The sequence below is a fragment of the Brassica napus genome, chromosome C7, assembly GCF_020379485.1.
Source record: "Brassica napus cultivar Da-Ae chromosome C7, Da-Ae, whole genome shotgun sequence".
NCBI lineage: Eukaryota > Viridiplantae > Streptophyta > Magnoliopsida > Brassicales > Brassicaceae > Brassica > Brassica napus.
In genome coordinates, this window is record NC_063450.1 from 1,477,707 (window position 1) to 1,496,241 (window position 18,535).

General features: G+C 36.9%; 3 protein-coding genes and 1 non-coding gene across 4 annotated transcripts; all 4 read left to right on the forward strand.

The window, feature by feature from the left end:
• The first annotated feature begins 1,061 nt into the window (after positions 1-1,061).
• LOC125590963 lies at positions 1,062-1,167 on the forward strand. The gene has a single exon (XR_007326960.1). It is a non-coding gene; the product is annotated as a small nucleolar RNA R71 (small nucleolar RNA).
• A 2,223-nt stretch (positions 1,168-3,390) lies between these two features.
• LOC106369825 (secreted RxLR effector protein 161-like) lies at positions 3,391-3,963 on the forward strand. Its single transcript, XM_013809930.1, has one exon. The coding sequence runs from the start codon at positions 3,391-3,393 to the stop codon at positions 3,961-3,963; it is 573 nt and encodes a 190-aa protein (XP_013665384.1).
• A 5,274-nt stretch (positions 3,964-9,237) lies between these two features.
• On the forward strand, positions 9,238-10,967 carry LOC106369824. Its single transcript, XM_013809929.1, has 3 exons — positions 9,238-9,310; positions 9,415-10,091; positions 10,290-10,967. The coding sequence occupies exons 1-3, from the start codon at positions 9,238-9,240 to the stop codon at positions 10,965-10,967; spliced, it is 1,428 nt and encodes a 475-aa protein (XP_013665383.1).
• A 63-nt stretch (positions 10,968-11,030) lies between these two features.
• Positions 11,031-11,591, forward strand: LOC106369823 (axoneme-associated protein mst101(3)-like). Its single transcript, XM_013809928.1, has one exon. The coding sequence runs from the start codon at positions 11,031-11,033 to the stop codon at positions 11,589-11,591; it is 561 nt and encodes a 186-aa protein (XP_013665382.1).
• Positions 11,592-18,535: the final 6,944 nt, after the last annotated feature.

The following is an 18,535-nucleotide window of genomic DNA, read 5'->3' on the forward strand; positions in this document are numbered from 1 at the left end:
TGAGGTGTTTGACATCGACGTGACTACTCTGTCGATCGATGGTTGGCTCAACCGGTCGATCGATTTTATCATAGAAAGGGGAGGGTGGGTGAGGATGCTTAGCTGCGAATTCTTCATGAGTTAGAATTTGAACCGCATTGCATTCAGTCGATTTGGCAGACGACGTCGATCGATGACTGGAGTAATCCGTCCATCGATCTTCATCATGGTCTGTCGATTGTTGCGAGTTTATCGACATCGATCGACACCATTGGGATCCGTCGAGACTCATGGAGCTTTCGATTTCGAAATCTCCTTCCTCGAGCTTTTCATTTCTCACCATTTGCCAGAAATCATCATCTATGATGGCATTTACGTGGTGTTTCCCTCTGTCGTCTCCTGCCTCTCTAGCGAAAGCTTCTTGCCTCTTTATAGTCTCGCCAGTCTGAATTACTTGAGTTTCAAGTTTTCTCACCTGAGTCCCTAAGGTCTCGATTTTGGTGTTCAGATTGTTGTAGGCGGAGTATATCTTACCGTTGAAATCCACGGTGATTTGTTGTTGTCCTAACAGTACTCGATCAAGCATTTCTTTGATCTTGCTTTCCTGAGTCTGGGGTGGTGGATTTTGGTAGTAAGAGTTCGAGTAGCTCTTGCTGCTGTTGAAGGGTTTTTGAAATTGTGAATTTTGGTTACTTCTTTGGCCATTTCCAAAGAAGTTTCTGTTTCCGCCCTGGTTTCTAAATTTCTGGAATCCAGTACCTCCGATGTAGTTCACATTTTCTTCTCCTTACGTATCTGCTACTTCTCCTTCAGCTGAACAGACTTGCTTCCTAAGAAGCTCGTGCACCACATCTAACTTAGCTCTTACTTCGTCCATCTGTTCCTTCCCGATAGAGGCTACAGACTTCTTCCGTTCAGAGTCAGTGTTTTTGGGGCTGCTGCTGTTAGCAAGGTTTTCGATAAGTCTCACAGCTTTCAACGGATTCCGAGTAGTGAAGTTTCCTTCACTCGCCGTATCAAGGGCCATTTGATACTGTAAGGCGAGACCTCGGAAGAAAGTGCTTAGCAGCTGCACTTCGTTAAATCCGTGGTGTGGACAGTCTCGCTGGAAGAACCTAAATCTAATCCACGCATCTTTGAAGGACTCTCCACCCTTCAGCGAGAATGTGGAAATTTTGTTCTGAAGTTCTTCAGTGCGCACCTCATCGAAGAAGTTTCGTAAGAAAGCATTCTTGATGTCGCTCCAGGATGTTAAAGATCCTGTGGGTTGCTGCCTAAGCCAGTGCTTCGCTTCTCCATTCAGCGTGTATCTGAAGAGCTTGCACAGCAGGTAATCTTTGGGGACTCCTTTCATCCGAATAGCAGCGATTAGATCCTCGAACCGTTCCAAATGGTCCATAGGATGTTCGTGCAGTAACCCAGAGTAGGGTATCTGCGACACGAGAGTGTAGTATTGAGGCTTCAGCTCGAAATTCTGCTTCTGGATCTCCGGAAGTCGAATGGCTGATCTGTTGGAATAGTACTCATCTGGGCGATTGTAGTCGGCCAGTGGTTTCGATCGAGCGTCCTCATATACAGGTTGAGCAGCTCCTGTAGCATAAGCATCAGGGATTACAGTTCCCTGAGCATCTATTTTCTGACCTGTTGCATTACGCAGATGACCGGCCTGGTCATACAGATTTCCGTTCTCGTCCTGAGTTAGAATAATAATGTTTACCATTTTTGACGACACAATATCGATCGACGTACACGGTGTAGTATCGATCGTTGTCGAACGATTGGGATCGATCGACTATGATGGTCTGGTGTCGGTCGACGGTTGGTTGTGCGTATCGATCAACGACGAAGTGGTTGCGTCGAGCGATGTGGAACGTTGACCTCTACGGATGGTACGTTCCAAATGAGCAGGATCGTCTGAGAACAGCAAGTCTTTCTCCTTGTTGCTTCTGGTACCGCTGGGCATGCACCTGAAAAGACAAGAAAAAGATTATTAGAAAGGGGGTAAAGAAAAGAAAAAGAATTAATAAAACTAAATCTAATGGCTATCAAAGGTCCCCGGCAACGGCGCTAGGGAACAATTAAATCTAGTGTTATTAATTCTAAAGGTTGTAAATGTTTAAATGAAATGGCAATAGTGACAAGCGAGTAAATAATAAATGTAACTTGGTTGGGAATGATATTAGATGCAGGGCCACTATTTAGGTGTTGGAGATTATAATACCTATAGATGCCTAACTGTTGCATGCATGATATATCAGAGTTCATTCGCTTAACTCAGTGATCAGCTGTCGTATGTACCACAGGTTAACAGACTAGATCTTGTGTCTCAACGGTTAGTATGCAGACAATGAGAGAGTGTCGATCGATAGTCTATTAAGACGTCGACTGATACACCTTTGCCAACGTCGATCGATTCAACGGACAATCGATCGACGGGTTCTAGCCAGGCCTATGCGCGAGTATGAAATGCCCTACTAAGATTCTAAATTGGCGGTTAGCCCTCTCTAGCAATCCTATTATGATAGATAGATGTCAGGATGGGATAACAAGGGTGCTTGAATATGCAATCCTATGATCAAGTTCTAGTTAGCTAGGCTAAAAAAAGCAATGAATACAAATATATCATGAATATCACAACAAGGCAGATCTATAGTTTGGGGCTAATCCCACAAACCTATCTGAACCATGGATCTAACAGTTGAACTACTCAGACATAGCAAATCAATTCATATCAATAGAGAAATAGAAACTCATAGAATAGATGAAAAGAAATAGAAACAAGGAGTTCCAATCACAAGTGATCTTCTCTCCCAAATGAAACTTGTAACAAAACTAGGTCTAGAAAAAGCTCTATTCTCCCTGCCGTCAAAACACTTAGGCAGTATATATTCTACTAGGTTAAAAACTCGTCAGGGCATTTTGGTAATTTGGCTTGGCCTTGGTTTTTAAGTCTGCTGAATCTAAAATGTCGAGTCTGGTGTCTCGACATCGATCGATGGTACTTGTGTACATCGATCGATATTAATCTTCATTTGTCGGGGCATTTCCTGATATCGATCGTCAGCACTGATGCGCATCGATCGATTATTCTTCCTCTCGTCGACCTCTAAGTGGTCAGCTCGGGTGAAATGTCCTTTAAGCTCCAAAATGCTCCAAAGTCATAGCTTTACTCCGAAATGCACCTGAACCTGAAAACATACCTAGAAGAGTAGAAAACATAGATATATATTTAGTAAAATACTTATATACCACGGATAAAAACGGGTCAAATCCAAGGTATATCACTTGTATCGCAAGACAGAGAGAGGGCGTCCTTTGCTTGTTGCAGTATACGTCGACGACCTATTAGTCACAGGTTCTTCAACAGCAACAATACTTGAGTTTAAAAAAGAGCTGTCAAATAACTTTGAGATGAGTGATCTCAGGTTATTGACTTACTACCTCGGTATCGAAGTATGTCAAGAGAAGGGTAGAATAACTCTGTCTCAGGAGAGATATGCCAAGAAAATCCTATGTGAAACAGGGATGGGGGAGTGTAATTCTGTTCAAACACCAATGGAGTTTGGTCTGAAGCTTTCGAGGGCAGAGAAGGAAGAAAGCATCGATGCCAAAGACTACCGGCGAAAGATAGGTTGCTTACGTTACCTACTCCACACGCGGCCTGACCTTGCTTTTAGCGTTGGTCTGTTATCACGATATATGCATGACCCTAAACACTCTCACGGAGCAGCTATGAAGCAGGTCTTGAGGTACTTGAAAGGAACAACGAAGTTAGGCCTCGTTTACAAGAAAGGTAGCATGACAGAGATTAGAGGTTATAGTGATTCAAGCCATAACATAGATGATGACGACGGTAGAAGCACCACAGGTCACATATTTTACTTGAATGATTGCCCAATTACGTGGTGTTCTCAGAAACAAGAAACTGTAGCTCTATCATCATGCGAGGCTGAGTTTATGGCTGCAACCGAAGCAGCAAAGTAAGCCATATGGCTTCAGGAACTTTTGGAAGAGATCATCGAGAAGCCGAGTCAGAAAGTAGTCATACACCTTGACAACAAATCAGCTAGAGCACTTACAAAGAATCCAGTCTTCCATGGCCGCAGCAAACACATACACAAGCGCTATCACTTTATCCGAGAATGCATTGAGAATGAACAAGTTGATGTTCTTCATGTTCCTGGAGCAGAAGAAAAGGCAGACATTCTCACCAAAGCTTTGAGAAGAATTAAGTTCAAGGAAATGAAAGATCTCGTTGGTGTTCAAGATATTGAAGAAGTTAACTTCAAGTTTAAGGGGGAGAATGTTGGAGATAAATATGAAGTTAACTTAGGATCTAAGTTACACCTTTCCTATTCGAGTTAGGATTAGAATAAAGTTAATTCCTAAGAGTTTAGGAAAGTTAGTTCCTAAGAGTTTAGGAAATATTATCTCTATATAAGATGCAAGAGTGTTGCATAGATATTAAGAGAGTTTAGAGATGGAGAGTTTGTGTGTGCTTAAGCTTTGAGTGAACCCTTAAGCTAATAAAGAAGAGTTTCTTTATATCGAGTTTAATACAATCTTTAAACTTGTACAATAACCTGTAGATTTATTTAAATAAAATTTTTATTGTTGGATATATATACCTTGATTTAAAATCTTGAATTTCAGGTATGTCATCATCAAAAGATATCTGAGATCCTTCTGTGTTCGCAATGTATTTGAATCCACCTAACAAAGTTACACATATTAGATTTGTAAATATAACAACATTTAACCAGTTTCTCATAGTTGTTAAAATATTAAACATATCTTCATCCCATTCAAATCTCCAAAAGCTTAAAACATAAATCAATGTATTAGCACTGGTTGAACACCATAATACATTCAACTTCTCAGCTTAAATTCCATATGCCACATACTTAAGCTGAGTGAGTCTATATTTATAGGGTGTTTGGAAAAAAATAATTTAGTCAAATAGAATCAATACAATTAAAAAAAAAATCATTGATAATACCTTAAACGAACAAACCCAATATTTACTAAATAGAACTGGATCTTATGCGTTGAACCAAATATCTCCGCAAGTTCTTCATCTTCAATATATTCAATACCACCCACACCCACCAACTCTTCACAAAGGTACGTCATGACTCATGACATAAATATTCGTTCAAAAATTTTATTAGATAGCTGATAAATATATTATGAATATAAATAGTGTATATTTCAGTAACAAAATAAGTTTATACACAGACAAAATATCATGAACATACCAACATAGAACTTTGGATATGAGAAAGACCACGAATGATCCAACAGAAGTTGCCTAGACAAATATAGTTACAATCATTGATCGGTTCAACCTTAGAAACAACATATGATTCAGATAACTTGATATGGTATCGAAAGAGGGTGTCAAGGAAAAATTAAACAGAATCTTAGAACATCGTTATCTCGTTAAAGGATCGAACTGTGAAACCAGTTCCTTTCTAACCGATGCATGGATTTTGTCTCCCTACAACATAATAACAAATAAAAGCATCAGATAAGAAACACATAATTTGTTTAAGCTTTAAAGGATATACAGCATAAGAAAAGCTTACTTTTTCATCTACGAAAACCATTTCAATGGGCAGCAGCCGAGTACTGCTTCCAAAGTCTTATGACTTTCACCCTAATCTTCCACAAAGACTTTTTTGGCTTCAAGTCAGAAATGAAATTCATGGCTAATATTTTTTTTGTTAGTTTTGAAACATGTAGTTTGTGATACTATAGCTATATGGATGGTATGATATATAGTCACAACTGATAGGGTTTTGACCCATGAGATTTTTAAAAGAAAATTCACCACAAAGCAATGTTGCAAATCCCGAATTGTTCGTAGATTTTCAGACAAGAATAGAAAGTAGTATATGGATAGCAGTGTTTTTAAAACCGGACCGACTCGATGGTTGGACCGGATTCGACCATGAACCGGTTATATAGCCGGGTTGGGTCTAGTAATTGGTTCGACCATGTAGATGGATTGGATTTCACAATTATTAAACCAATAAAAGCCACTAAAACTATCAAAAATCTATAAACCATCCATTAAACATAAAACTAAATTATATTTATAATGCTTTATGTTTAAAACTTATTTATTTTAGTTATGTATCATATTTAATAACATTACTTTAAAATTTATATACTAAAAATATATTAAACCAAAGTATTAATCCATGTTTGACCCGGTCGAACTATATTGAACCATGACCCAAAAAAATCCGGTTCATCTTCCGGTCCGGTTTTAAAAACACTGAGAAAATTAAGGAAGTCTACATTAAGAATATATTCCATAAACTGACCCAAAAATAATTATTAATTTTCCAAATTTAATGCATGTCACCATTTATGTTAATTGCGTAATCGAAAAACTCTTGTAATCAAAATTAAGGGATAGCCCAGAAAATTTAATATAGTTTCACCAATTTTTGAATATATTTTACAATCACTCAAGATTGCTTATAAATTTTTTATATACGAAATTTTGATTTTGCAATATAAAACAGTTTATATTGTTCATTTCAAAAATAAATAATAAGTGTCTCTAAATATTAACCAAAATAAATGTCACAAACCAAATAATTATAGAAGAACATAATTATGAATCGTTATACATTCCAGTCCCTAAAAAAGTCATGTATCATTCATGAATCGTAAAAAATATTCACATTATAACAATATGAATCATATATAGTCAAAACCCTATCGATTGTGAATATAAATATCAGACAAATCCTACTAATTTCGTATAACATTATAATCATATATTTACAGGTAATTATAGAAAGTATTATTTGCAAAAATAAAATAAAAGAATGATATTTGACTTTAAACTTAATCCGAAAGGAATGATATAAATTACCAAATTTAATGTGTATCACCATTTAAGATAATTTCGAAATCAAAGTCTTGTAGCAAAAGTTAAGGGATTGAAAAAGTTTAATATGGAATTTCTTTTTGGATTTATATTACAATCACACAAGATATTTCATAGATTTTTTTGACGACATTTTGATTCTTCTTTTGACATTTTGATTTTACAATATAAAACAGTCTATATTGATGATATTTAAAATAAATTCCCAAAATAAATGTCATGTATCCCATAAGAATCCAAAAATATTAATCAAAATAAATGTCACGTAAGGAAGTTTTATAGAAGAACATAATTATGAATCGTTTATATTTTCAAGTCCCAAAAAAATGTCATGTATCATTTATGAATCATAAAGAACATGAATCTTATAAAAACATGAATCATATATATAGTCAAAATCCCATCATTTTTTATTAAAAAAACTTATCGTACGATAACTTTTATTAAAAAAATACATCATACACATCGAAGAATCCAATAATATTATGCTAAGAATTTGTAGAATAATGAAGCATATACATCGCTCAATCTACTAATATTATGCTAAGAATATCGATAACTATATTTCGCCTTTCATGTTGTGGCTATATGTCTTTTTTTTTGATAATTATTAAAATCATTGTAGTGAGTGATTATACCATTAAATGTTTCATGTATGCAGGGCTTCGTTTCCCTGACCAGGTAGAGATAATGTTGTACGTCGGAACCATCCGTTACATCTCACTTTGACCAATAAAAGAATGAAAGTTAGCTAACAAATGTTTCCACGCAATGGTTATCTCAGGTATTATTTATAACCGTCAGCCTACGCCATGTTTTTAATAATGCAGTCACGACTCATATAGTATAGTAATATAATCTCTTCGTATTACGAAATTTAATGAGCAATGACATTATATGTAATTAGTCTAGCCAAGAAATGACTGTTTAACAAAGGGTGTGAGAATGATTCTCATGATGACACATAGAAAATGACATTTTTGTTAATCACACATAGTGATAAGGTTAACTGTTTAAAATGCTCCTCAATAATAATAATAAGAGAATATGGTGGACTTAATTAATGCTATTACAGTATACTAGGGGTTAGCCCGCCCTACGGGCGGGTGAATTTATACTAAACTAATTTATATTTTTTTATCACTATGACAGTTATGAAATTATATTAATTTGAATATATTTTCTAACCAATTTTTCACTAATTGTGATAGCAGAAAATGAGAGAAATTTGATAATATTAACTTACAATGTGACTACTAAATGTGCATTTTGACAGTAAAAAAAGATCATAAGCAACTAAATTCTCACAACACATCATTTTCTTGCGTTTGAAGAATATGATGTTTCTATTTGAAGAGAGAAATTTGGTTCAGGCGTCCCCTTAACAAATATTATTTTTTATCTTAAAATATTTTTCTAAAACTTGACAATAAATTAATCTACTGCGTTTTTAGATATACAAATCCGAAAATGTTATATATCATTCCATTGTGATCAAAGTGACATTAGAAGCTAAACCTCAAGCTACCAAAAAGCAAATGGTGTGACATACAAAATGTTAAAATAAAACATACTAAAGATGAGAATGTGAAGCTGCCAAATCTTTCTACCTTTACTCGTCTTTTATAGCCAATTTCCAAAATATGACCACCATTATGTTATTTTTCCTGATTACCTTTATGTTATTCTTTTCCGGCTTAAAACATCACCAAGTGTTCTCAAAATCATGATCCTAAGATCCATAAACAGTAATAACAATGCTTCAAAACCATTCCAAGAGTCTAGGTGGTGATAAGAACATTGTTTTCTCGTCTCGAAGAAGGAACCGTCGAAGAAGGAACCGCGAGTATACTTCCACTCTTCGTCATCGCTATTGTCTGTGTTAACTTCCTTTTCGTTGAAATAGCTCTCTGTCAACATTGCCTGTGTTAACTTCCTCTTCCGCGAAGATACTCCCACTCTTCGTCATCGACAGAATTCTGAACTCGTTTGTACGAAATCGTCTTCGCCGCTGTATTCGCCGCATTCTTATCTACGAGTTCATCTTTCCGGTAGGATATCGCGAAGTTATATATTGTGTTTTGTTGAGTTTGTGGGTCAGTTATGTATTATATTTCATCTGATTTATATATTGTTGCGACTGAGATAGGGTTGTGTTGCGGCTGTGATTTTGTTTTGTTGGGGGTTTCGTTGCATCTGAGTTAGGGTTTTGCTGCGGCTGAGTTATGGTTATGTTATGGCTGAGTTATATTTGTGTCGTAAATAACCTAATGTTATGTTATGTTACTCTTATGATGCGGCTGAGTTACTATTTTGTTGTGGCTGATTTTATTGTTTGGTAATATGATCAGATGGATGCTGCTGAAGTTAAATCAGGGGATTACCCACCAAGACTTTACCCTGAAGGGTCTTCTAACCTAGATGGTAAAGTTATTAATCACAATTTCCATCCAGGGCATTTCCCCCACGTTTGAGAAACAATAGGACTTGATGTGTGGAAGAACTGGTGAACTCTCCCATTGGAGTAGTTGCTAGGTTAGCTGAACGCGAAAGCATGTGGTCTGGTAGGACCGTGCACTATCTACTGTGTAGACAGCTGCGAGTTATAAAGAAGGAGATATGGTGTCTCGTGGCTGATGAGGCTATCAGGTTTAGCTTGCTCGAGTTTGGTGAGTTCACTGGGCTAAACACAGGTCCATTGCCAACAGAAAAATTTGATCCTGGTCAATACAACGAGTTTTGGGGGGAGTTGAAAGTGCCGCCTGGGATGGGACCAAAGTTAGATGAACTGAAGGCAGCATTAGAGTTCTGTCCGCGTTGGAGTTTTGAAAAGCGCAAGTGGTTGGGGCTGCTACTTCTTCAAGCCATGGGAGTCTATTGTTTGCATCACAATTCAAGGATACCCTTTCAAAGTGCAATAAGGGTATTCGACGATGAAGCCATGAGGTCGTATCCATGGGGTCGGACTGCATACGAAGTTCTAATTGACTCTATTATAACGTTGGCTCCAGATGGAGGTTCATACACAATAAGCGGCATGAAGGACGCGTTATTGATTTGGGCTTATGAATCCGTCACATGCTTCAGTGAGAGTTTTGGGAGAGTGATCAATAACGAAGACGTTCCGCTTTTGCGATGGGGTGGAAAGCGTACACGTGCAAGCTTTGATAAATTACTGTTTTCCGAAATCGAAAAGCATGGCAAGGTAAGATTTAACGCTGATTTAATTTATTTGATGGCTGAGTTCGGAGTTACTTAATGGCTGAGTTATGTATTAAATTACGGCTGAATTATATTAGTTGATGGCTGAGTTATGTGTTAAATCACGGCTGAATTATTTTAGTTGATGGTTGAGTTTTGTGTTTGTTAGGAGGCTGAGTTTTGTTATAACCTGGTGTTGCAGGTGCGTGTGAGGAGAATGGTTTTGAAGGACTCAATTGGAGAGATGTTTCCTATTTGGCCGGGTGAAGATGACGACCCACAACTCGTTAGGTTGATAACATACATACATTCAGGTAGATTTGTGAAAGGTTTGTGGGAAGTGCAGGGGAATGCAAAGGGGAAGGGGAAGGGGAAGGGGAATGAGAAGAAGAGAATGAAGGGTGGAGTTTCATCAGAAGCTGAGCCACCCACTAAGAAGCAGAAGAAAGTTAAGACACAGAATGAGTCTGAAGCTGATGCAGCGGGAAATGGTTCTAGCGAGAAGGAAGGTAGCAAAGAGTTGGAGTTGGAGAACAAAGCGACTCTAACGACCATTGTGAATACTCTGGATATTATTTCCAGAAAATTTGATCAGGTTGACTCACGGTTGGAAGCTTACGAGTTAGACCGGAACAGACCATTGATGGACCAAAAGACCATTGATGACAGGGTGAATGTTTTACTGGAGGAGCGTCTGAAAGATCTGGGGAATGGGAAAATTCCCGAAAACCATGATAACCCCTCTCCACCATTATCAAACCCCTCTCCACCATTATCGAAGGCATCACCGGTGGTTCGAACGCATCAGAAGTCTGTCAATAGTCCAGTGTTAGTAGATGCGACTCCTGGACCGAAATATAATTTGGCCAAGGAGCTTTAAAAGGAATCCGGGGTGAAAAGGGCTTTGGATGAGGAGTTTGGTAGTGTCGATAAAGATACTGATATGCGGCCTCTTGATTTCCTAGTAATTTCTCCTGCAAAGGCTACTAAGGATGATAAGTCTACTAAAGATGATAAGGCTGCTAAGGATCCAGGCTATGGACGCGGCTGCAGGCGCACGCGTATTGTTAAGGGTGAGGAAGCCGATAAGAAGAAAAAAGTAGCTCAGGCAGATGCTGCGTTGAAGAGGAAGGAGAAGGCTGAGGCTAAGAAAGAAGCTGCTGAGGATAAGAAAAAAGAGGCTGAAGCTAAGAAAAAGGAGGCTGCAGCTAAGAAAAAAGTGGCTGAGGCTAAGAAAAAAGCGGCTGAGTTAAAGAAGAAACAAGAGGCTGAGCTAAAGAAGAAAAACAAGGCTGGGTCAAAGTACAAAAAGGTGACTCCACCGCGTGACGGTGTAACAAGATGCAATGTACAACCTGATGTAGAGGATAGTTCATTGGCTGATATAATTGACCAAGTTGTTGCAGAACAAAACGAATTCGCGCCGGAGTCTGATGTCGATAATTCTGAATTGGTTAGATCTGCCATAATTAAGGAATTTCCGGGAGAAAAAATGTTCGGTTAACTACAAAAGGGTTGTCAACGATGACAGTTTCTTCATCATTATTTTTTCCGACGGTAGGACATGATGGAACGACGTGCATGAGGAAGAATGTTACTCCTTCATCAGCAATATATGAACCTCTAGCACCTGTTGATCCGGTGATATTGGAGAAACTTATGCAACACATCAAGGCAATTCCACCCAAACCACCAGCACCACCAGGTAAAAAAGAAGTACTAACAACTGATCATGAGAGTGACTTCTATAGCATACTCATCCATGAGAGACTGTGGCCGGAGGCTGAGTATGGATGGTTGTTTGATAATGTAAGTCTTTATTACGGCTGAGTTATATATTATTTTATTTCATTAAGGCTGTGTTATCTAATTTTTACGGCTGAGTTATATATTATTTTATTATATAACGGCTGAGTTATACATTTTTTTATTATATAACGGCTGAGTTATATATTTGATTACGGCTGACTTGTTCATATTATTTGTGTAGCATGTCGTGGCATATATGAACGTCCTCATTAAAAGGTCCATGCGAGAGCCCACTCTATTCTGGTCCAAGCGGATTGCCTTCGATGACCTTTGGTGGCAAAGTTTTTCTTCACGATTACACTCAGTTCAAGATGAAACCCACAATGTTCTTGTTCAAAGGCAATGGTTATGAACATATGATAAATGGTAGGATTCCCGATCATTCTCGAACAAACCTGAAGTGGTATGAAGATGTGGATCACTTGTACGGATGTCTTCAAACCGGCAGAAATCACTGGGTTGCGTATCACATTTAGCAGGAAGAAGTTCTCATTCAGAAGGAGGAGCAAAAGATACACTCCACAAAACACCCAAATTGGCGATTGTGGGGTGTATTCGTTGAAGTTTGTGGAGTGTCTAGCGCTTGGTGTAACGTTTGATGGGATAAACGATCAAAATATTCAAGGTTTACGGATGAAGATGGCAGCAGATATCCTCGCTGAAGGAGGAAATATTCTGACGGGCCAAATTTTGTTAGGGCGTACTTAACTTTTGTTGTTGTTGTTTTATGATGAACTTTTGTTGTTATTTTGTACTTGACTTATGTTGTTATTAGAAAATTTGACTCAGTCATATCGTTTTTATAACCCTGCCGTGTCGTATAAACGTAACTCAACCTTACCCCAAACATACCCTATAATTGTAACATAGATATATAAAAAGATATTATAACTCAGGCATACCTCAAACATACTCATTAATCAAAATAAATAAATGTTTATACTTTAAAATGTTAAATTGAAACTCTAATTATATATCTGAAGTGAATATATAATCAACTGAATGTGTCTTCTTTATTGAATCTACGAGTTTAGAATCAATCATGATCTTAAGGTATATGTTGTCGTACAATTACTCATAAACTTAACTGATACATATAAGGTGTGAGCATAATTTAAAACTCATAAACTATTATTGTGTTATTTATCATGAATTTGTGTTTTTATAACTATTCTTGCACCATAAAATCCAAATCCCAAACATAAAAACCCAAAAAAGCAAACCTAAAACCAAAATAAGCAACCCTAAACCCTAAACCCATTTACTAAGTCAGCCGTAAATGTGGTCTGTAACACAGCCGTAAAGTGTAACTTCATCCTCACGTTTGGCGGGAAAAAGATAACTGCTTCTTGGAAAATTTTAACTCGAGACGTTTGACGTTCTGTACCTCTCTATATATTGTCTCCTCTCTTACAACTGTCTCTCTCTAAAAAAAAATAAACAAAAACTCTCTATCCCCATCAAAAGTTATGCCGATTGTTCCTGGTTATTCGACGATGTTAGAGAACAGTGTCAATGCGATACTAATCTCTGCAAATTGTGAAAACCTCCCTCTTCTATACCCTGGTCCGGGTGAATTACTTGACACAACCAGTACTATCTGGTTCAAATTTTTAAGTGATCTCTCTCGTCATCCCGTCGATTCTTGCAGAAGGCTGGGTTCATGATTGGCCGACATACCGCGCAATTCCCGATCATTTTAAGGAATGCTGGTTTCTTCAACTCGCTCTAAGAAACACGTGGGATCGAAGGCATAATTTGACAGTTTGGACACATTTTAATCTTGTGGCTAGAACGCTATTTCGTTGCCAGATGCGTTATTTGAAGAGAACTTGGGCAATCGGAGGCGACAAGCCTCCGTGGATGTTAACAAGAGTCTGGCGTGATCTCGTCCACATGATTGAAGAGTTTGGTCCTGACAATTTTGGTTTATGAAAGTGATTCCTTGTCTGTATTTTGAATATGCTAATTTCGGTTCCTGAATGTAAACATGTCGAATTAGTATTTCTTGTATATTAAATACTGTAACCCAGTCATAATGTCTTTGTTTAATTCAGCCGTATCTATATCATAACTCAGCCAAAACGTATAAGGTAACTCAGTTGTGAATGTTAGTTTACGATAAACCAAGCCATAAGTGACCGAAACTCAGCCGTAAATAATTAATTATAATTCATCCATTGTAAAACGACAAAACCCAGCTGTGAATGTTAATATAGTACATTTCTAATGTGATGTTTTCACTTGCTAGATTGGACTGAGTTGTCGATTAATTATGGCGCGTGTGGAAAATACAGCTCAAACCTAATATCGAGGCTAATTATTAACACTCTGACGGTGGAGTCGAAGGATTTACAATATCGACACAGTTAAATATTATTTAAATATGGCGCGTGTGGAAACTATGCCGTTTCATCATGTCGTCTTTCTCACCCTAATTCCATGTAATTCCATTTCGTTTCTGAAATTGTTTTGAGAATCTGCTAATTTCGGTTCCTGAATGTAAACATGTCGAATTAATATTTCTTGTATATTAAGTACTATAACCCAATCATAATGTGTTTGTTTAATTCAGCTGTATCTGTATAATAACTCAGCCGAAACGTATAAGGTAGCTCAGTTGTGAATGCTAGTTTACGATAAACCCAGTCATAAGTGACCGAAACTCAGCCGAAAATAAATTAATCATAATTCAGCCATTGTAAAACGGCAAAACCCAGCTGTGAATGTTAATATAATACATTTCTAATGTGACATTTTGCACTTGCTTGATTGGACTGAGTTATCGATTAATTATGGCGTATGTGGAAAATACGGCTCAAACCTAATATCGAGGCTAATTATTAACACTCTAACGGGGGAGTCGACGGATTTACAATATCGACACATTTAAATATTATTTAATTATGGCGCGTGTGGAAACGATGCCATTTCATCATGTCGTCTTTCTCACCCTAATTCCATGTAATTCCATTTCGTTTCTGAAATTGTTTTGAGAATCTGCTAATTTCGGTTCCTGAATGTAAACATGTCGAATTCGTTTTCTTGTATATTAAGTACTATAACCCAGTCATAATGTGTTTGTTTAATTCAGCCATATCTTTATAATAACTCAGCCGAAACGTATAAGGTAGCTCAGTTGTGAATGTTAGTTTACGATAAACCCAGCCATAAGTGACCGAAACTCAGCCGTAAATAAATTAATCATAATTCAGCCATTGTAAAACGGCAAAACCCAGCTGTAAATGTTAATATAATACATTTCTAATGTGACGTTTCCACTTGCTTGATTGGACTGAGTTGTCGATTAATTATGGCGTATGTAGAAAATACGGCTCAAACCTAATATCGAGGCTAATTATTAACACTCTGACGGGGGAGTCGAGGGATTTACAATATCGACACATTTAAATATTATTTAATTATGGCGCATGTGGAAATGATGCTGTTTCATCATGTCGTCTTTCTCACCTTAATTCCATGTAATTCCTTTTCGTTTCTGAAATTGTTTTGAGAATCTGCTAATTTCGGTTCCTGAATGTAAACATGTCGAATTCGTATTTCTTGTATATTAAGTACTATAACCCAGTCATAATGTGTTTGTTTAAATCAGCCGTATCTTTATAATAACTCAGCCGAAACGTATAAGGTAGCTCAGTTATAAATGTTAGTTTACGATAAACCCAGTCATAAGTGACCGAAAATCAGCCGTAAATAAATTAATCATAATTCAGCCATTGTAAAACGGCAAAACCCAGCTGTGAAAGTTAATATAATACATTTCTAATGTGACATTTCCACTTGCTTAATTGGACTGAGTTATCGATTAATTATGGCGTATGTGGAAAATACGGCTCAAACCTAATATCGAGGCTAATTATTAACACTCTGACGGGGGAGTCGACGGATTTACAATATCGACACATTTAAATATTATTTAATTATGGCGCGTGTGGAAACGATGCCGTTTCATCATGTCGTCTTTCTCACCCTAATTCCATGTAATTCCATTTCGTTTCTGAAATTGTTTTGAGAATCTGCTAATTTCGGTTCCTGAATGTAAACATGTCGAATTAGTATTTCTTGTATATTAAGTACTATAACCCAATCATAATGTGTTTGTTTAATTCAGCTGTATCTTTATAATAACTCAGCCAAAACGTATAAGGTAGCTCAGTTGTGAATGCTAGTTTACGATAAACCCAGTCATAAGTGACCGAAACTCAGCCGTAAATAAATTAATCATAATTCAGCCATTGTAAAACGGCAAAACCCAGCTGTGAAAGTTAATATAATACATTTCTAATGTGACATTTCCACTTGCTTGATTGGACTGAGTTATCGATTAATTATAGCGTATGTGGAAAATACGGCTCAAACCTAATATCGAGGCTAATTATTAACACTCTGACGGGGGAGTCGACGGATTTACAATATCGACACATTTATATATTATTTAATTATGGCGCGTGTGGAAACGATGCCGTTTCATCATGTCGTCTTTCTCACCCTAATTCCATGTAATTCCATTTCGTTTCTGAAATTGTTTTGAGAATCTGCTAATTTCGGTTCCTGAATGTAAACATGTCGAATTCGTTTTCTTGTATATTAAGTACTATAACCCAGTCATAATGTGTTTGTTTAATTCAGCTGTATCTTTATAATAACTCAGCCGAAACGTATAAGGTAGCTCAGTTGTGAATGTTAGTTTACGATAAACCCAGCCATAAGTGACCGAAACTCAGCCGTAAATAAATTAATCATAATTCAGCCATTGTAAAACGGCAAAACCCAGCTGTAAATTTTAATATAATACATTTCTAATGTGACGTTTCCACTTGCTTGATTGGACTGAGTTGTCGATTAATTATGGCGTATGTAGAAAATACGGCTCAAACCTAATATCGAGGCTAATTATTAACACTCTGACGGGGGAGTCGAGGGATTTACAATATCGACACATTTAAATATTATTTAATTATGGCGCATGTGGAAATGATGCCGTTTCATCGTGTCGTCTTTCTCACCTTAATTCCATGTAATTCCTTTTCGTTTCTGAAATTGTTTTGAGAATCTGCTAATTTCGGTTCCTGAATGTAAACATGTCGAATTCGTATTTCTTGTATATTAAGTACTATAACCCAGTCATAATGTGTTTGTTTAAATCAGCCGTATCTTTATAATAACTCAGCCGAAACGTATAAGGTAGCTCAGTTATAAATGTTAGTTTACGATAAACCCAGTCATAAGTGACCGAAAATCAGCCGTAAATAAATTAATCATAATTCAGCCATTGTAAAACGGCAAAACCCAGCTGTGAAAGTTAATATAATACATTTCTAATGTGACATTTCCATTTGCTTAATTGGACTGAGTTATCGATTAATTATAGCGTATGTGGAAAATACGGCTCAAACCTAATATCGAGGCTAATTATTAACACTCTGACGGGGGAGTCGACGGATTTACAATATCGACACATTTAAATATTATTTAATTATGGCGCGTGTGGAAACGATGCCGTTTCATTATGTCGTCTTTCTCACCCTAATTCCATGTAATTCCATTTCATTTCTGAAATTGTTTTGAGAATCTGCTAATTTCGGTTCCTGAATGTAAACATGTCGAATTCGTTTTCTTGTATATTAAGTACTATAACCCAGTCATAATGTGTTTGTTTAATTCAGCCGTATCTTTATAATAACTCAGCCGAAACGTATAAGGTAGCTCAGTTGTGAATGTTAGTTTACGATAAACCCAGCCATAAGTGACCGAAACTCAGCCGTAAATAAATTAATCATAATTCAGCCATTGTAAAACGGCAAAACCCAGCTGTAAATGTTAATATAATACATTTCTAATGTGACGTTTCCACTTGCTTGATTGGACTGAGGTGTCGATTAATTATGGCGTTTGTAGAAAATACGGCTCAAACCTAATATCGAGGCTAATTATTAACACTCTAACGGGGGAGTCGAGGGATTTACAATATCGACACATTTAAATATTATTAAATTTTGGCGCGTGTGAAAACGATACCGTTTCATCATGTCGTCTTTTTCACCTTAATTCCATGTAATTCCATTTCGTTTCTGAAATTGTTTTGAGAATCTGCTAATTTCGGTTCCTGAATGTAAACATGTCGAATTCGTATTTCTTGTATATTAAGTACTATAACCCAGTCATAATGTGTTTGTTTAATTCAGCCGTATCTTTATAATAACTCAGCCGAAACGTATAAGGTAGCTCAGTTGTGAATGTTAGTTTACGATAAACCCAGCCATAAGTGACCGAAACTCAGCCGTAAATAAATTAATCATAATTCAGCCATTGTAAAACAGCAAAACCCAGCTGTAAATGTTAATATAATACATTTCTAATGTGACGTTTCCACTTGCTTGATTGGACTGAGGTGTCGATTAATTATGGCGTTTGTAGAAAATACGGCTCAAACCTAATATCGAGGCTAATTATTAACACTCTGACGGGGGAGTCGAGGGATTTACAATATCGACACATTTAAATATTATTAAATTTTGGCGCGTGTGAAAACGATGCCGTTTCATCATGTCGTCTTTTTCACCTTAATTCCATGTAATTCCATTTCGTTTCTGAAATTGTTTTGAGAATCTGCTAATT